The sequence below is a fragment of the Sciurus carolinensis genome, chromosome 1, assembly GCF_902686445.1.
Source record: "Sciurus carolinensis chromosome 1, mSciCar1.2, whole genome shotgun sequence".
NCBI classification, from domain to species: Eukaryota; Metazoa; Chordata; class Mammalia; order Rodentia; family Sciuridae; genus Sciurus; species Sciurus carolinensis.
Window position 1 is genome coordinate 145,295,179 of NC_062213.1, and position 19,268 is coordinate 145,314,446.

Below are 19,268 nucleotides of genomic sequence, written 5' to 3' on the forward strand. Positions count from 1 at the left end.
CTTGAATGATTTTATTTAAGCACAGAGGGAGGCTTACTGATTTGTTCTTCTGTCTATATATCTCAAAAGAGAAGATGCCAATACTCAGACTTATAAACACTTGAAAACATTGTGATGATCTCTAGGGAGACTTACATTAAAGAAGTTATAAAAATTCTGCTTGAAAACAAGAAGTGGAATTTTAACTTTATGAAACAGGAAAGTAACAGAAGCCCATTATAGACATTTAATTTTTTTCCTTAACTGTTATCCATCTAGGAATCATTCTTCAACTGATAACAAGCATTATTCATTTTTGATGTGATGAATTTTTCTTTTTGTGCAACATATAGTTTAATGTACTTTTGACTTGTCAGGTAGAATGAATTGTGGTAAGTAATTGTCATTTTTCTTACAGCATGAGACAATTTCCTCATGCTTTGCAATCATAGACTAATCTAATAGTAGGCATGCTGATTTCTCACTGTTTTCATAAAATAATATCTCAGTGTTAGACAATCCTAGATTTTTAAAAGTCTACGGTATTCTTAAATCTCTTATATCCCACCAAAGTTTGCCAAGTGTAGACTAAAACATCTCCAAATGATGGAAAAGTCCTTTCATATCCTCAAAGTAGCCACATTCTATCTATGGACTGCCTTTGTTGGAAAATTCTTTCTTATGTTTAGTGGGAAACAATCTCTCATACTTTACACTTCTTCATTTTAGCACTAAAGGCTACATAAAACAAGTCCAATCTTGGATCCATCTGCCAACCATCTTCAGATATTGAAAAATTACCTCTACTCTCAACTTTTGAAGTGTCTGTCTTAAGCTTAGAAAACATTATGTATAGTCAAAAGAGTTTGTTCATGGGGCACAGTGATGCACACCTGTAATCTCAGCAGCCCCAGAGGCTGAGGCTAGAGGATCAGGGTCAGCTTCAGCAACTAAGTGAGACCCTGTTTCAGGAAAGGAAAGGGGAGGGAAGAATTGAGGATGTGGCTCAGTGATGGAGCAGAGCACCCCTGGGTTCAATCCCCAGTACTGCTCCCCCCACCAAAAAATAAAAGGCTTTGGAAGGAGTCAGAACTAGGTTCAAACCAAGGTTCTGCTAATTAATGGTTTTGTTACCTTAGGCAATTTTCTTACCCAAGTACTTCTTTCATCTGGTAAAATGGGATAAATGATAACTTCAGTAAAGAATGCTACAAGATAATGTATATAGAGCATCTGGATATTGTGACACTCAACACATACTGGTTCTTTTTTCTTTTTAAAATTTATTTGTTTGTTTGTTTGTTTATTTTTTTGTGTGGTGATGGGGATTGAACCCAGGGACTCATGCATGCTAGGCAAGTGCTTTACCACTGAGCTGTCTCCCCAACCAAAATACTGGTTTTTGACTAATGTTAACTTCCTCTTTTTCCTCTCCCCCTTTAAAGCCTCTCTTCTCCATATTTAGAAGAGTGTATTAAAGAGACAATTTTATTTATTTAGGACACAGAATGAGTTAAAATAAGGAAGTGTTATTGATCATTTACTTAGTTCTACCCAATTATTGGGAGAAGAGAATTGGTCAGCACTTACCCCCTTTTCTGTATTCATTTTAAATTTGGCAGGAAATTGTGATTCCTATTAAGGATTGGAATCAAATAGAGAATAATGTTCTGCAGGTTTCTTTGGGGATTTAAATATCAGTTCCTTCTAATATCTGCTTGCTACTCAAAGGGATATAGCAAACCCTTTTGGAAAGAAAATAATAATCAGAATCCCTTCTATCAGAGGGCTTTTGCAAAGGAATTTACTTATAATTATTTTTGTATTTTACTATTTGATTGTGTCTCTCCACCACCATGTAAGTTCCAAGGATCATGTCTACCTTTGCGTATCATTACATTCCTAGTCCCTAACCCAATGCTTGCTGTATGGTAGGCACTCAGTCAATTTATTCTGTGACTAAAATAACCCATTTGATCCATTTATATCTGATTGGTAAAACTGGGTGTACATGTAAAAAGTTTTCATTTGACCAGAATATCACTAGTTAGTATACATACCTAATCAGAACTTTTGTAGTGTACACCAGTTTTATTCTACCTGTCTATATCTTAAATTTAAAGTAGGTGTCAGTGTTTATAGGCAGCATATGGATGAATTTTATTGCTTTTATTCAGTATGATAATCTCTTAATTGCTCAGGCCCTTTTACTTAATGTAATTATGTTTGGGTGTAAGTATGCCATACTGCTTTTATTTCTATTTGCTCATTGGTTCCCCTTTTCTTGCCTTCTTTTGGTTTTATGGTATGATTCTATTTTATCTCCATTATTACTTTATTAGTGAGTTCACTTTGTTGCCCTGATTTTCATTTTTCTGAGCACTGCCCTACAAACTTTCTTAAAGGACTAAATAGTAAATACTTGGTGTGTGTGAGCCACATATCTTTATGGTCTTTGTTGCAGCTACTCAACTTCTGATGTAGTGTGAAAACTTTACTTGACAAGCTGTAAATGAATCAGGATAGCTGTGTTCCAGTGAAACTGCAAAACCAGGTGCCAGGCACAGATACTGTAGTTTGCCAAATCCTGTTCTGTAAGAACAATCTCTCAAATGCACTTTAAAACTATGCTGAGATTTCATCCCATTCCAGTCAGAATGGCAATTATCAAAAATACAAGTAACAATAAATGTTGGTGAGGATGTGTGAAAAAAGGTATACTCATACTTTGCTGGTGGGACTGCAAATTGATGCAACCATTCTGGAAAGAAGTATGGAGATTCCTCAGAAACTTGGAATGAAACCACCATTTGACCCAGTTATCCCATTCTTCTGTATATACCCAAAGGACTTAAAATCAGCATATTACAGTGATACAGCCACATTAATGTTTATAGCAACTCAATTCACAATAGCTAAGCTATAGAACCAACATAGGTACCCTTCAACAGATGAATGGATAAAGAAAATGTGGTATATACCCACAATGGAGTATTACTCAGCCATTAAGACTGAAATTATGACATTTGCTGGTAAATGGATGGAACTGGAAACTATCACACTAAGTGAAATAAGCCAATCTCCTCAAAAAACAAAGGCCAAATATTCTCTCTGATATGTGGATGTTAGCACACAATAAGGTATGTGTGTGGGAGAATAAGTTCATTGTATTAGACAAAGGAGAATGAGGGAAGGGAGGAGGAATGGGACTAGGAAAGAGAGAATGAATCAGACATAACTATCCTATGTTCATACATGAATACGCGACCAGTGTAACTCCACATCATGTACAACCACAAGATTGGGAAGTTATATTCCATGTATGTAAAATATTAAAATATGTCAAAATACACTCTACTGTCATGAATATCTAAAAAAAAAAAAGGCAAAAAGATACAGAAAAGAACAGTCTCCTTTTCCTCTGCTTTTTTTTTTTTTTTTTTTTTTAAGCATTTCAATTGTGATTGTGATGTCTCTTGTGTGGTTTTCTCTGGGTTTTTGTTTGCTTGGTATTGAGCTTGTAAATTTGATAGTTTATAGTTTTTTAAATTTGGAAGAATTTCAACCATTATTTATTTTAGTTATTTTTTTTCTTCCACTCTTGGAAATTCAGTTGCACAAATGTTATCCTACTTGATACTGTGTTGTAGCTCACTTAGACTCTTTTCATTCTTTTCCTTGTCTCTTTTTTCCCTTGTGCTTTTTTTTGAATGATTTCTATTGGTATCCTATTGTTCTCTGCTGTTTCTTCTGTACTCTGTAATCTGTTAATTCCATCCAAAGCATTTTCATTTCATTTATCATTTTTCCACATTTTTATGGTGCGTTAATTTGTACATAATTATGGATTTGTGTTACATAGTTGTACATGCACATAATATAATAATATAATTTTGCCATTATCGCTCCCCAGGATTTCCCCCTCCTTTCCCACCTCCCACCACTTGGTCCCTTTCCTCTACTGATCTCCCTTTGACCTTTATGAGATCCACCCCCACTTTTCTTTTTTCCTCTCTAGCTTCTGCATCATATATCATACTTTATCTTTAGAAAATCCTATAAGTCTTATTTGTACATTCTGTTTCTCTCCTTATATGTTCACATTTTCCTTACATTCAATTTAAAATAACTTTTTAAACATCCCTGTCCATTAAATCTATTATTTTATTTTTGTGGTCTGTTTCTTTAATTACTTGTTCTCTCCTGGCTGTGTATCATATTTTTCCTTTTGCATACTATCCCTCTCCCTTTCATGAATGCTAGATATTTTTATTTTTATTTTTTTGTTGTTGACTTCTGGATTTTAGATTTTGTTTTAAAATAATGAGTGATGGGTTTTTGTTCTAGGGTCCCTTTGATTTCTTCATGGATGCTTTTAGCTTGTGTTTAGGAAGATCCAGAGCAGTCTTTTTTTTTTTTTTTTTTTTGGAGAGTCCCACTATATCTGATATTCTAATTTAGCATAAGCTTTAACCGATGCTCTGGGTATTATAGGTTCTGTCTTCTTCTGTAAGTGTGAACATGAACTATTTCCATCTCTGGGAATTGTTGGCCTGTTGGTTTTTTGGTTTTGCTTTTTTGTTGTTTTTTTTTTTTCCTTCCTCTATCAGCTGCAGGTTGTTTGCTTGTTTCTTTCTTTTTAGTGGTCTGAAGATTGAACTCAAGGCCTCACACATGTTAGGCAAATATTAAAAATTGGGCTCAATTCCCAGTCCTATATTAGTTTATTGTCATGCATAACAGAATTAGAAATCTGCTAAAAATTCAAGGAGATCCCCACTGCAGATCCCTGGAGTTTCTTTTATGATTTTGTTTTTCTTTGTGACTCCAGTAATGTGTGCCCTGCAAATGCTAGCCACCTAAGCGTCCTTGAATCTAATTGTGTCTTTTCAACTCAGCAAGATTAGTTGGTTCTGTTTGGCTCTCCCTCTTTGTGCTGTGGCTTGGAAACTGACTCCAGGCAGTAAGCTTGGGCAATTAAAGGACTAGTCTTGTATTCTCTACAGCATCATTAAATAAATAAATAAATAAATAAAACAGTTGTAAATTGTCCAGTGTCTGAAAATGATTTTTCTTATTTTTGTCTGATTTTTTTTTTAATGGAGAGATAATTCCTGTAGCATTTAATCCTATATAGGTAGTAACAATTCTAATTAAACAGACACAGACACTGTAGATAAATGAAATGTATTTTTACTGAGGGAATGATGTGTTACTTAGTTAAGAACTAAAATTAGATTGATTTATTTCAAGTTTCAAATGTTTTTCACATTTTTTAAATAATATTTTTAACTGATGACTTCTCATTGTGAACTCCTAAAATTGATTGTTATTTGATTACTGCAATTCTTAATTTTTTCTTGTTGTAAAACCAAAGCATAAGCTAGTAAATTAGCATTTAATATGTTTTTTATATTTGAATAATTTATATTTCTTATTTTCAAGAAAGAAATAATATACAACTAAGACAAATTGATTGCATTATTATATTCAAAGCTTGGGAGATTTTGATAAGGTTCAGATATGAATATCAAAAACTAGATCAAAATATAGTGGCATCAACTCATAAATTATATTGTGAGATATAAACCAAGTATAACTAATGCCCAGAAAAGAAATTAATTCTTACTGGGATATTAGGATACACTTACTTTTAGAGGTGATACTAGATCTAGAACTTAGAAGATAAATAGGATGGAAGAATAGAAAGAATTAGAATGAAATGTTTCATTCTCTTTTCTATTTTTTTTTTAACATAAATTGAATATCATGACTATACAGTTTGAATGTGAGGTGTCCCCCAAAAGCTCATATGTGAGATAATGCAAGAAGGCTCAGAGGAGAAATGATTGGGTTGTGAGAGCCTTAACCCAATCAGTGACTTACTCACATGATGATTCATTGAGCGATAACTGACGTGGTATAGTGTGGTGTGGCTGAAGGAGGTGGGAATTGGGGGGTGGCTTTGGGTATATGTTTGTATCTGGCAAGGGGCGATATCTCTGTGCTTCCGGATCATCATGTGAGCGGCTTCCCCTGGCCACATTCCTCTGCCACGTTGTTTCTGCCACACCTGGAGCCCTAAGGAAAGGAAGCCTGCTGTCTATGGATTGAGACTTCTGAAACATGAGCCCTCCAAATTAAACTTTTTCTCTTCTATAGTTGTTCTGGTTGGGTTCTTCATCAACCAGTGGTGAAAAAGCTGACTAAACAATGGACTTTAAGGGTTTTTCCACCCATGGAATAAGTATCAAATGTAATTAATAATTTTATGACCTATTAATATATTCATCTTTGTTGGACAAGCTTGTAGATTCATTGTCCTTTGCTTTGTAACAAAGTTAATGATTTAAAACCATTATTATCTCACAATTTCCATGGGTCAGGAGTGTGGGCATGGCTCAGTTGGGTCTTCTGCTTGGGTGTCAAGGCTTTAATCAAAGTGCCATCTGGGACTGCAATCTCATCTTAGGCTCAGTGTCATCTTTCAAGCCCACAAGTTAGTTCTTCTTGTTATAGGAATGAGGCCTCAGCTTCTAAAGCCATTCCTTCCAGTGGTCCATCTTTACAATATGGCTGTTTTGATTCTTCAAGACCAAAAGGAGAGCATCATGACTGCTTCTAACATTTCTGACTTCTGTCTCTCATACATACACTCCTTTTGAAGGCTCCACCTGATTATTCAATACCTGTACCCACTTGCCCCTCCACCTCACCCCATGATGATATCCTCTTGATTAGCTGAAAGTCAACTGATTAGAAACCCTTAATTACATCCTCAGAATTCCTTCCTCTTTGCCATATAATACAGCCTATCCAGAGGTAGGATACCCCTTATATTCACTGATCCTGTCCACAGTCAAGGATCAATTATTCTGTAAGGCACATGCCTCAGGAAGAGGAAACTTTGGGGGTGATCTCAGAATTCTGCCTACCACAGTTCGGTTTATAATATTAATATTATTTGAAGAATGCAAATTATATTTTATATAGATGGATTGGAAATACTAATAAACTATCCCTAATTAGATAGTGAAAGCAGTTGTTTTCTGAAGTAGAACTGTAACCTTAGTAGATTTTGCTATTTTTAATTTCCTTAAATATAGCATAACCGAGCTGCTGATTGTATTTTAAGAAAAGAAGAGCATTGAAACTCTGGGGAATTTTTCCATTTGCTTATCAGTACTTGTGTCCAGTTTTGAAAATCCTTTTTTTTTTTTTAACACAATTTTAATACTTGGATCTATGATCTCCTAAATATTTTGAAGTTATGTGGTAATGTTCTAGCAACATGAAGGGGAAAACCTTAATACTGTTCACAATTAGAAGTGCAGTGTTGCTTAGCTACTACCAGTCTTTTTAATTTGAAATATTAGGCATTTTAATATAGGTAGCCCTTAAGCTTTTAAGTATTTGCTCATGACACTTTGCAATGTTTTATGTATGCTTTTCACCTTTGCATTATAGCTGTTATTGTGAAAGGTTAAAAAAAGGAGGAGTGTATTTAATAGTCACTAGAGTACCTTAACTGCATAAAATCAGTCATTTTATAAGAAGCTCTAATGGACACAAATGAAATTACAAGATATACTTTAATATGAACTTACCTCAAATATAACTATACTACAAATGTAATAATTATACCAATCTGTCACTTGATTGTAAGTAAAATCATTGTAGAATGTCTAAAATGTTACATATAGTCATTTTAAAAATAGCAATATTGTTATATGGCAGCAATACTATTAAACACATACTGAAAAGTCATTTTATCATATTGTATTGCTGTCATGCTAGTCATGTTACTCTTTGTTTAAAGTAGCATATTCAAGTGCTAAATAGTCTTATTGCTGCGCACCTCCCAATTTGGGACAAGAATGTGTGAAGACTAGGTACTCTTTAAATAAAAACTTTTCTTGCATACCCCGCTCACATTTAAAAAGTACATATCCATTTATGTCTACTTTTTTCAAAGAGATAAAATCCATCTAAATCTTACTTCTTCCAGAGGAACACTAAGACAGTAGTGTATTTCTATTCTTTGCATATTGTCATAGAAATACAGATCATATTTCATATTCTATTGTTAAAATGGTTTGAAATATTTTTTTATCATTGTTTGATATGTGGATTTACAGTAGTTTTTCCCCATTATTTACATAGATTGTTTCCTGATTTTTATCATGTTGATAACACGAGACAAAAGTATTCATGCCAAACCTTTGTCAGCATTTCCAAGTTCCTTGACAAAGATCCTAGGAGTGAGAGAAAAATTAATGTTTTAAAGACCTCTGAGCATGTTAGTAGATCACTTTCCTGAAAAGTTTGATCATCCTGATTAACATTTACTAGTTTAAAAAGAGGAGGAAATATTTAATATATTTTTATGATTAAGAAAATTGAAGTTTTTCAAGTGTGAATTTGTAATTGTATTTTGTGAAAATTTCATTTCCCTATCCCATTTATTAATAAATTCTGTATCTTGTTGATTTGGGGGAAATAACTTTTATCTCCCTTTCTGTCACATTTTCCCATTTATTTGACATACACTTTGTGAAATACAATCTTTCAAAATTGTTTTAAAAAATCTCTTCATCTTTTTATTCTTATTTTCATTTTTGCATTTAGGCCTATAAATTTCTTTACTGTTCAGATTCTCCTACCTTTTATCCCTTTGTCATCTTCTAATATTACATTTACTTCTAAATCATATAAAGTATCATTTTGGTATTTCTGTTGTTGAGTTAGGAACAAAACTTAACCATTTTTTCAAATGTTTATCCGATGTTAGAATACTGGTAAGAGGGCTGGGGTTGTGGCTCAGTGGTAGAGCACTCACCTAGCACATATGAAGTCCTGGGTTCAATCCTCAGCACTACATAAAAATAAAATAAAGGTATTGTTTCCACCTACAACCAAAACATATAAAAAAAAGAATACTGATAAGAGTAATATTCCCTTGTGCACTGATTTGTGATAGCTCTTTTATCATATATAAATTCTCGAATACTGGGGTGATTGCTGACTTTCTATTGTTTTATTTATCTTTTTTGTTCTTGCATCAAAACCATATTATTGTTTAGAGTTACCATATCTTTCTTGTTATTGTTTACTCTTTACCCCTTTCTATAGAGTAATATAGATTGTGTACTTGACAATTTATGCTAGAGGTATTCTGACTTGTTTTGCTTTCTGTTAATATTGTGAATTAATTTTTTTCCATCTTCTGACTCATTTGTATTGGTATTAATTTTTTAAATATTTATCTCAAATCCAAACTTTTTAACTTTATCCTCAATAATTCAGAGTTGTTTGTTGATTTCTAATTGTAGTATCTGCAAATAATGAACATTTACCTTTCCTTTCTGAGAGTTATATCTGGATTGGCCAGAAATTCTAGAGTAATATCGCCAATAAATGTTAATAGTTAATGTGAAGGCATGACCTCTCTAGAATGAAGGTCTTCAAGGGAGAGGCAGAGGGGAGGGAGTGACCTTTCTAGGTGTTAGGGCTGACTTTGGGAGAGTGGTTCTGGTTTCTAGGTCCTGCTTGAGGGGAAGAGGAATCTTGGACTGGAGAATGTCAGAGAGACCTTGCTTTTGAACTCTTCAGGATGCCAATGCCTTTCAGCATGTCAAAGCACCATATTTTGGGATATTTTGTCCTGAGCCCCAACATCTGCCCCCACACTTACGTGACCCATCTCTGTACACCACCCCAGCTCGTTTACTCAAAACTGGCATCTCTTGGTGCCTGTGCCCCAAACTCATCCTTAATTTCTCTTCTCACATCTGTTTTCCTTAACACTTTTTTGATTTATGTATTTTAATGTACTTTTATTTTGTGCATAATGACACATGACTATTTTTTCAATGATTGGTGTATCATCAAAGTAAAAAGAATTTCCTCTACAACATTTTTAAAAAAGTTATTGTTAATAGTGGGTATTCTTGTCACAGAAAAGTTAAAATAATGGTTAAGGAAAAACTATAGTCAAATCTCTATTAAAACTAAAGTCATACTTGAAAACATCATCCTTAATCTGAGATTAGATTAACTACATTACATTGCAGATTTGTCATGGATAACGTTCTTGAAGATCTTGGGAAATGTTCATTTATCCAGTGGAGGCAACATCTGATTACCACTAATTGGTAACTTTAAAAGCAAAGGAACTGGACTTCTGCTCTAGATTCTAGTTAGGAGAAGGAGGTTACAGGAAAACTGGGTGAGTTAGTTTCAAATTTCCTCACTTCATTTCCTTGAGAGCAGTTTCTGGCATGGTGACAACTGGAGTCACTCCAGGAAGACAGTAATGGAGAGCTAATGACAGCACTGCAGATCCCCCCTTAGTGAGGAGGGTAGTAGAGAACATTCATGAAGCTTACCTCCAGAAGACAGCAGAGCAGGTTTTGTATGGATGACTTTAGAGTCCAACAGTGAAGACTGTTTAAGGAGACAGGTACCTGTGGAAATCTTTGCTTTGTGAACTTTAATGCTGACTTAGTAATAAAGCTAGAGTTCTCATTCTAAGAAGGTCAGAAGGGATTGTCTTGACAAACCTCCCCACTTCCAGCAAAGTTCCTGGTGGAACTTGGTGGACAAGGGATCAATTAGCTGCCTTTCATTCTTATTTATACTTTCTTATTTATTTATTCTTATTTATACTGTGTTGCAGAAAGCTACAAACTTGTATATGGGAACATTTTCTGTTTCATTATGATTTTAAGAATCAAGGTTTTGCCTTCCACATTGTCACCTCATTTGATATGTCACAGCTTTTGATACATAACAAACCACTCTAAAACTTAGTGACTTAAAACATTTATTGAGCTCATGATTCTGGAGGTTGGCAATTTAGGCTGAGTATAGCTGGGCAAGTCTTTTGTTATCAGCTGGCTTCCTCTTGAACCTGTGGGTCAACTATGGATTAGTTAGTAGGTTTTTCTGGGAGTGAGCTAGTTATTGACTGGAAGAACCTCAGTTCTTCTGTACAAGGGTCTCTTCTTCAAGAACCTCAGACTTTTTCTCATGGTGGTAGCAGAGATCTAAGAAAGAGCAGAAGCAATAAAAGCCTCTTGAGGCTTTACTTAGAATGGGCTGTTACTTGTGTTGCATTCTGTTGGCCAAAAGAAGTTACTAGACCAGCTTATTCAGTGGGGTAGTATGTAGATTCTTGATTTTAGCTGCAATTGAACCATGTTGGAAGGGTATAGACCCATAGAAGCTTGGAGAATTAGGACCATGTTTGCTGTCAGTCTAACACAATGGGGTGAAGGACTCAAAGTGTTGGGAATACTTTGTTCCTCTCTAGTCTGTGTGGATTTTAGTTTTGCTATTATAAATTATGTTACTGAGTTTCCTTTAATCACAGCCTAGTCTTTGTATCTTGTATTCTTTTTCTCTGTATAATATTATTTTGTTTTTGGTTGCTTATATATCAGTATTTGAATCTATGCCAAATGGAAAGTTATTTTGGTTCCTTATTAAATTTTATTCAGAGACATTTTCTCTGTATCTTCAGGATATAATTTCTTCTTCACATATAGGAGTAGTTTTCCTCACAGAGCCCACCTCGGCTCTTTCTTTTTCTTTGGGTGCTGTTTATATTTGCCAACTTAGTGCCTGGATGCTTCTCACTATCCACTGAGATATGAATGTCCTTTCTAATCTGTGTTTGATAGTTGCGATACTGTTCCCAGTAACTGGCAGGCAGTGATCAAATGTGACTGCTGAACTAAACTAGGATCAAATGCTGCCTTACCACTTATGCCTGGTTTGGGGGTACTTTAAAAAAGATGAAATATTTAACACACTCTAACAAGGTTGTTCCTGTATTTTCTTTCTCTTGCAGAGATTTTCATGTGAACACTTAAACTTAGGATGCATTGAACTTTTTCAGTGCCCCTCCCCCTCTGTCATGTTGTTTTCTGGGAATTCTATTTAAATGGAAGTATAGAGGTGTGCCATGAGGAGGTTGGAATGAGTTATACACTTGAATGCTAATAAACTCATCCTTTACTATATAAAAGGCTCCTAAACAGCAGGCAGAAAAAGAAGAGAACTGAAGTCTCTTCCAGCAGCAGAATTATTATGTTTCTTAGAGTAAAACAATTATTTGCATGGTATGTATGCAATTAGGAAACAAGGCCCACTATTAACTTGATTTTAGATCTGGCTTTCAGAACGTTCAGACAGTGAAACTATCAGGTTTCTCATCAGAGGTTAACTTAATTTTAGTAGGGTGTGTTACTATGTTTCTGTGCTTTTTGTGCAAATTGTGAGAAGATGGGAGAGGCTATACCAAGGGATTCTAAATCAGATGCCTTCCTAAACTAAGTCCAAAGTACATTCAATTAATGCATTTTCCATTTATCTTCATTACAAAGATGTAATGGATATACAGCAAAAAGGTGTGGTAACTGCAAATAGCAGTTTTTGAAAGGCTAAGATTTGTCACTTTGTTGGCTTAATGCAGTATTGTTGCAATGTAAGTAAATGTACCACTATTATAATTTTGTAATCATACATATTTTATAATCATACATATGCCAAATTTGAATATATTTATTTAATTTTCCTGTTGTAGTAATGTGTATGTGTATGTGTGTGTTTGTGTGTGTATGTTCAAAAGTCATTTAAATCAGAAACTTCTGGTTAGGGAAAATCAGAACTTTGTGTCCCTACCTAGGTCAGTGCTCTTAAACTGGGCTCCCAGGGAAACATCTGCAGGCTGTAAAGGTGGGCTTCCACTAATCATGTTTAATGATAACTACTCAGATGTGCTTTGGAATTCAGCTCTAGCACTTAGCTTTTTTCTCTGAGTCTCTTGTGGGCATCAATAGTGTGAATGAGAGACACATGTCTGTCAGAGGAGGTCGAAGGACCTGGAAGAATGCCTGCACAATTCCCCAAACCTGCTTTTGGAATAAAAGTCAAAGTAACTGTCAGAGCTAATTCTTGAGTCTTTAGAGAAATGATTACCTTCCGTGAATGCTGTTTTTCTTAATTGTCTTATATCTGACTGCTAAGTTTAAGATCTAGTGCTAAAACTTACAGCCTCAGGGGAATCCATCTCATTGGGAAGTAACTAGAGTTTCTGTAACTGCAGAAGTTCAATTTGCTATTAACTACTTGATATTATTCCTATAATCTCATGATAGTTTAAATGCTGGTCACCATTTTTCTTTGAATGTGGCTTGGTTTAAACACCTCTTGAACTATTAGCCCTGAAGCTCCTTAGTTTGGTTTATGGAACAAATTATCTATGGCCTGTTCTCTCAGTTAAGAGTTTACCTTTAATGCCAAATTTTGAGTATATTTATTTAATTTTCCTATTGTAGTAGTGTGTGTGTGTGTGTGTGTGTGTGTGTGGTGTGGTGTTTCAAAAGTCATTTAAATCAGAAACTTCTAGTTAGGGGAAAATCAGAACTTTGTCTCCCTACCTAGGTTAGTGCTCTTAAACTGGGCTCCCAGGGACATCTGCAGCCTGTGTATAAAGTGGCTTCCACTAATAATGTTTAACGATAATCTTTTTCCAGTTTGTGGAAAAGTAATTTTTGTTCTTAAGTATTTTCAGTGCTTTCATGTGACTTACCAATGTTAGATTAGTAGAAAATAAAGCAAAAACTGAGTAGTAGGCTGTATAGTTCACAACCTTATTTTTTCTTGACATGTTTCTGATATTATATTTACATTACCTATTTTAATATAACTGTGCTTTAATTAATTATTCTAGGCTTTCTAGAAATTAAGATTTGCTTACAGTGTCACACAAAAACACTGTAACTTCCAGGAACTCTGCCATTTGAATGGTTTGAGAACCCTGAATTTATTGTAAGGACTTTTGTCATCATCCTTATCACTTACTTGACCAGAAGCCATTGCAGACTTTTGAATGGAAAGTAACATGAGGAAAATTGGATTTAGTGGATAATATTTTAGGGAGTTTCCTGAAGAAGTGGCAGAGGGTGAGAACAGGCAAAGGAATGAAGATGGCATGAAAACTATTGTAAACTATATTGTCCAGTTCAGTTCATATTAAGCATTGATTAAAAACTGTAGTATTATAATCCAAATTAAGATATTAGGGTGTTTTGGCTCCATTGTTTGAGAATTTAATTTTGAATTGATGAAAGTTGATTTTCCTGTTACAATCTTGACCAGTAATTCAATAAGTAGACTCATTAAGAGATTGTAGTTACAAGTTTCCAATTATAGGGCCAATACTAAACTGTTGAAATGTCAACTCTGGAGAAAGACCAGTCGTTGCTGGGCAAAGAAACATACCAGACACCTGGTGTCAGTATTGTGGGGTAGGGAATGGAGAAGGGCATGTAAAATGAACTCAGATGAATTTTGACCTTAGGATGTTTACATAGAGATGAACAGTAAAGTTAACTAAAATAGTAGGTAGCAGTAAAAGTTGATAGTTGCAGATCAAGTACTACGAGAATTCAAAGCGAGAATTCAAAGAAAAATCTGAGGAGTTTGCATTACTTGAAATAGTGAGTTTTGAAAAGGCACAACATTCTACATCAAGGAAGAAACACAATCAAAGGCACTGGTCTCCAGACAAGTGATTGTTGAATATCTAAAGGAATGATGGAAGTTGGGTAGCATTTGTTCTTGCACTAATTTATTCAGTATGACACATGAGTTCCTTTTGTGTAGCAGGCCCTGTGGTAGGTCAGTGCTGGGAATATACAAGGTTACCCCTCGTGGAACTATATAGATTATGTCTAGGAGAGACAGATAAAATTGAAAAACTAATGAATATCTCAACTCAAAAAGTGAGAAGGGCTGTAAGGCTACTGAATAACTTTGGTGAGGAGAATTGGTGAATTGGTTAATCAAGAAAAGCCCCCAGTAGGAAAACAGAATATAATCTAAAACTGATCTTTGTTCGGAGCCAGTTTAGACTTAAGAATATTTACTTTGTTTGAAGTTCTTATCTTTGTTGCTTTCCCAATAGTTTTTAATATGACTAAACTTACTTCCCCTTAAAATGCAGATAGTGAAATTTCTCTTTTCCATTAGCATTTGCTTTATTCATTGATGAATTATTTGCCTGTTGTTAACTTGATGATGTTATCCTTGTTTGCAGAAACCAAAGCTGAAAGACTGGCATCCTCCTGGGGTTTATTCTGGGATTGTGGGCACTCATTATCATGGTTTTCTTCAAACTTATGGAATCAAGCATAGGAAATTCATTTTTAGACTCAAGGACATATGAAGAAGAAGTATTGAAGAGTTCTACCTTGGATAAAAATTTCTTATTATGTGCTTTAAAAAATACATTACTCTTGTGTAAATTGGAAAAAAGTGTAAGAAAACTAAATTTTAATGAACATTTGACTTCATAACTTAAAAATAGTTTGCAATGCAATTGCTTCTTAGCCTCTAAATATATTTCAGTTTTTCATTTTATGTATCATAGAAAGGAATGGGACAAAGAGATCAGAATAGATTGATTCTTTTGAAAATAACAATTTCCCCTAATCTTAACCTCTTTTATTTGGAAAAGAAAAAAATGTGAGACATTAAATTCTCAGTAAATTATGTAACGTGTTAATAATTTTGTCTGTGTTCTACCAATTATGAACATATTTTCCCAAAAATAGACATCATATAGGAATTACCATTTTATAACTTTTCATTTTATATTATCCATCTTTTCATTTCTCCTTGGATATTCTTCAAGAATACATTGTGAATGACTGCATAGTATTGCTTGTATGAATTTGTAACAATTCATCTAACCATCTCCTGTTATTGGACCACTTACTTATGTAGTTCCCAGAGTTTCCTTGGGTCATTCTTAAATGTATTATTATTTTGCTGTCAGTCACTCTGGGAATTCTGCAGCTTTAATTATAATAAAGATGAAAAATCAGTTCCTTAATCTATAATATTGACAGTCTTAAGGACCTTTGCTGTCAGTTTGATCTGGGAAATTTTAGACCTTTGAGAATTTCATATATTGACTTCTCAAAGAAACACCCACTATTTGTTTTTCATTTCTAAGCCTTCTGTGATTTTCTAGACTTGATCACCTCCTCTTCCATTTCCTCCTTGACAGCCAAAAAAGATTTTATTCATTCTGTTTAAGCTAATTCTTGGCCCCTGGCTAGATCTATACTTTTCCCTCAGAACAGTGCCATAAAGTAGATGACCTGCATGGAAAAATACACGCTGTGGGTCCTACCTTCTTATCTGACAAATATATCACATAGGCTATAAGCTCCTCTCCCAACCTTTGATAGATACAAAAACTCATCACTGATTTTTAGCCTACTGGAAATGGTATTGAGATTGTGCTTTGTGATTAATGCCATATACTGTTTTTTTCTTTTCAAATTTTTGCATTGTGGGGCAGGGGGAATGACTCAAAATTCAGTATTGATGTCCCAGGGAAACTTGTGTTTTATCTGTTTTTGTCCAAGAATTTATATGTTAATCTTTTTTCATTGCAAAGATCAGTTTTATAGTTGCAAGTAGATCAAGAAGACAAACTTCTTTCACAGTAAAACCTCTTAAAATTAATATTCCTGAGAATTTGTTTACCTTTTAACAGTTAAATATTGCTCTTTAGTTACATGCAGGAATTGTCATATTTTCACAGGCAAAGGTAGTTAGAACAATTGATTTTGAGGTTTTTGCTGGCTGAGTCCTTATTGTAATGATGTTTTTTTATTAGTACACTATATAAATGAAGAAGGAAAAATATATCTAATTATATAGAGAAGGATCTTTTTGTACCTAGAAAGGAGGAAAACAAACTTAAATCTGAATAACCTCATCTTAGTAGTGCTAAGAGACAAAAAGTTTGATCATATCACCCTCTAGACACTTGCACAAGGTCATAGGCACCATGGTGGGGTGCACCTAGTTAGAGTGGCAAAGGAATTATGATTGTTCTTGAGCCAAAGTAATTTAGCTTGGATATAATGAAACATATCCTAATGGTAAAGGCTGCAGGAAAGTAAAAAGATTCCTCTTCAGAGGCTAGAGAAGGTGCCCTTCTTAGTTAAAACCAAACTGGGAAAAGTAATGCTGGATATAATATACAGGATTAATTTTGCCTAGGCAGAGTTTCAAAGGGCAATTAAATTTTTCTCTTACACTATTGAATTTTCAGAATATAGTTAAAGGAAAAAGCTTAAATATGTTGAAGTTTAGCTCATAACCATGATATTTTACATAAAATATATTCTGCCTTTAATAATAAGCAAATCCTGCATATGTAAGTGAGTATACTTAGGAAATATTTTAAGTGCAATTAACTAGTCTAGAATTTAAATGATAACATAAAAGCACATCCTTAATGTATTCTGCTTGAGTCACAAAGGGCTGTACAACATAAAAGTGTTTGTTTTTTTCCCCTTTCTAGCAATGTTGTTGTGATGAGGATCAAATAGATGATGTTATAATTAAAGATTTTGGAAATTGTAAATATGTGGTGGTATTCTTAATTCTGCTTAGGATGATACTAAGGTGGGAGTTAATGATAACAATGTACTGTTTAACTTTTAAAGCTACTCAATGTGATTCTTGTTCTCCTTGCTATTCTTTTTCTCCTCCCCCACCATGTCCTTCAGGGAGGAAAAGAAATATAGATAAATAGATCCCAGCAGACATGTCCTGACATTTCAGGGAGGACCAGAGTATAATGATGCCATCCTGCAAAGGCAGCCTGTGTGAAAAAAAGAAACCAAAGATGTGAATTTTAAAATTACAAAAGACATTTATATGCAGCTTATGAAAGGAAAATGTAGTTTGAATGCAAAACTGATTAAATTGGATCAAAAAATTAGAATTAAATACAAATATAATGCATGCATTTATGGTTTCCATTTTTATATTTTCTCAGCTTGTTGAAAGTGGATGACTCCCACAACAAGCATAACTCAGCTTGCTTCTGCGTACTGAGAATTTTCTACTATGGTATATGTTGATAACTTTTCTTCCATTATGTATGTTGTATAGCAGAGTTACAGTTACTGTGGGAATCATCATTTGAAACTTTGACTCATGTGTTTCTGGAATCTTTACTATGAATGTTGCATTAACATAGAAACGTTTTCAGTTGATTTTATCAAAATTAAGCCCATCTGTAGTAGATTGTTTGAACATGTGAAAGAAATATTTTATAAACATACTACAAGGTATGGCTATAAAGTAATGAGATCAGTATCCATTTTTGCTTTATGGCATCCAGCCTCATTACTTTATTGTTATGTTTCAAACCCAAAGGCATTTACCATGAAGAAAATGGCTTCAGGATTGCTGTTCTGTTGCTGCCTGCCCTTTTTCACAATAACCCTGCTGCTGAAATAAGAAAGTCTTTCAATTCATGGACAATACACCTTGATGGTGGTAACCAGGCTTTTTTTTTTTTTTTTTTCCTCTTCTTTTGGTGCAAAAAAAATTTACTGTTTTGGAAATGTGCTTTAAAATATACGTTTTAATTTAACTGTGTGGACTGTAAAATTGATACAAATGAGGGTGTAACCAAGAAAACTGGTTATTAAAAATTCATTTATTCCAAACATGTAAATGTGGTGCTGTCTATTTCACCTTTGCTGCTCACAGTCTCAGAGACTTGTGAGGATTTTCAGCTTGCCTCAGGTACAGTCCTAGGGAGTCAGTCCACATTGAGTTTTCCCTTTTCTGAGTGTGAAAGTGCCAGTCCGACTGCTAGGATTTACGGACAACATCATGAGCAAGGGAGGATACTTTCCTAAGGTTTATTAAATAAAGTCATACATGTGAGGCATGCCACACAGTCCCTACCTGCATATGGAAAAAAGTCAATGTTTTGTTTTTTGCTGAGCAGGACTCTACCTATTTTGCTTTAACATCCACTCAGCAAAAGGTGGTGGTTTGCTTCTAAAGAACATTTGCTTTGCTACTCTGGGACAGTCCTTTTTTTCTTTCAGATGTTTTGGTAACAGTTTCTTTCCAGATTCTTTTAACACTATGCAACAATTTCACTGACCTTCTTGCCTCTCTTTATTTTGGGGGTCTGTGTTTTTTTTTTCTCTCAAATTTTAGGTGGACTGAGCTTTTCCTCAACCTTCCTGAACCTTAGTTTTCTAGTGTCTTCTGTCTCCATGACCTGACTCTGTTGTAAACACACCTTTGGTGTGATTTATGGACAATCTGTCCTCATTCCAGGTACCTGGGTATTTCAGGACTTCAAGACAGTAGATGCTGCATTTCCAGGAGGAGGCATCTTTCCCCCACCCCATGTTAGGACTTTTTAAGTTTCAATGGTGAAAATGCAA

At 34.4% G+C, this 19,268-nt stretch overlaps 1 protein-coding gene across 1 annotated transcript in view; it reads left to right on the plus strand.

Moving 5' to 3' along the window:
• The window catches only part of Pigk (phosphatidylinositol glycan anchor biosynthesis class K), a 125,742-nt gene extending 107,221 nt beyond the window's left edge, over positions 1–18,521 (plus strand). Inside the window, 3 exon segments of the mRNA XM_047517230.1 lie at positions 15,086–15,114; positions 15,116–15,159; positions 15,162–18,521. Coding sequence (XP_047373186.1) covers positions 15,086–15,114; positions 15,116–15,159; positions 15,162–15,214 — 126 coding nt within the window. The 3' untranslated portion in view covers positions 15,215–18,521.
• The last annotated feature ends 747 nt before the right edge of the window (positions 18,522–19,268 follow it).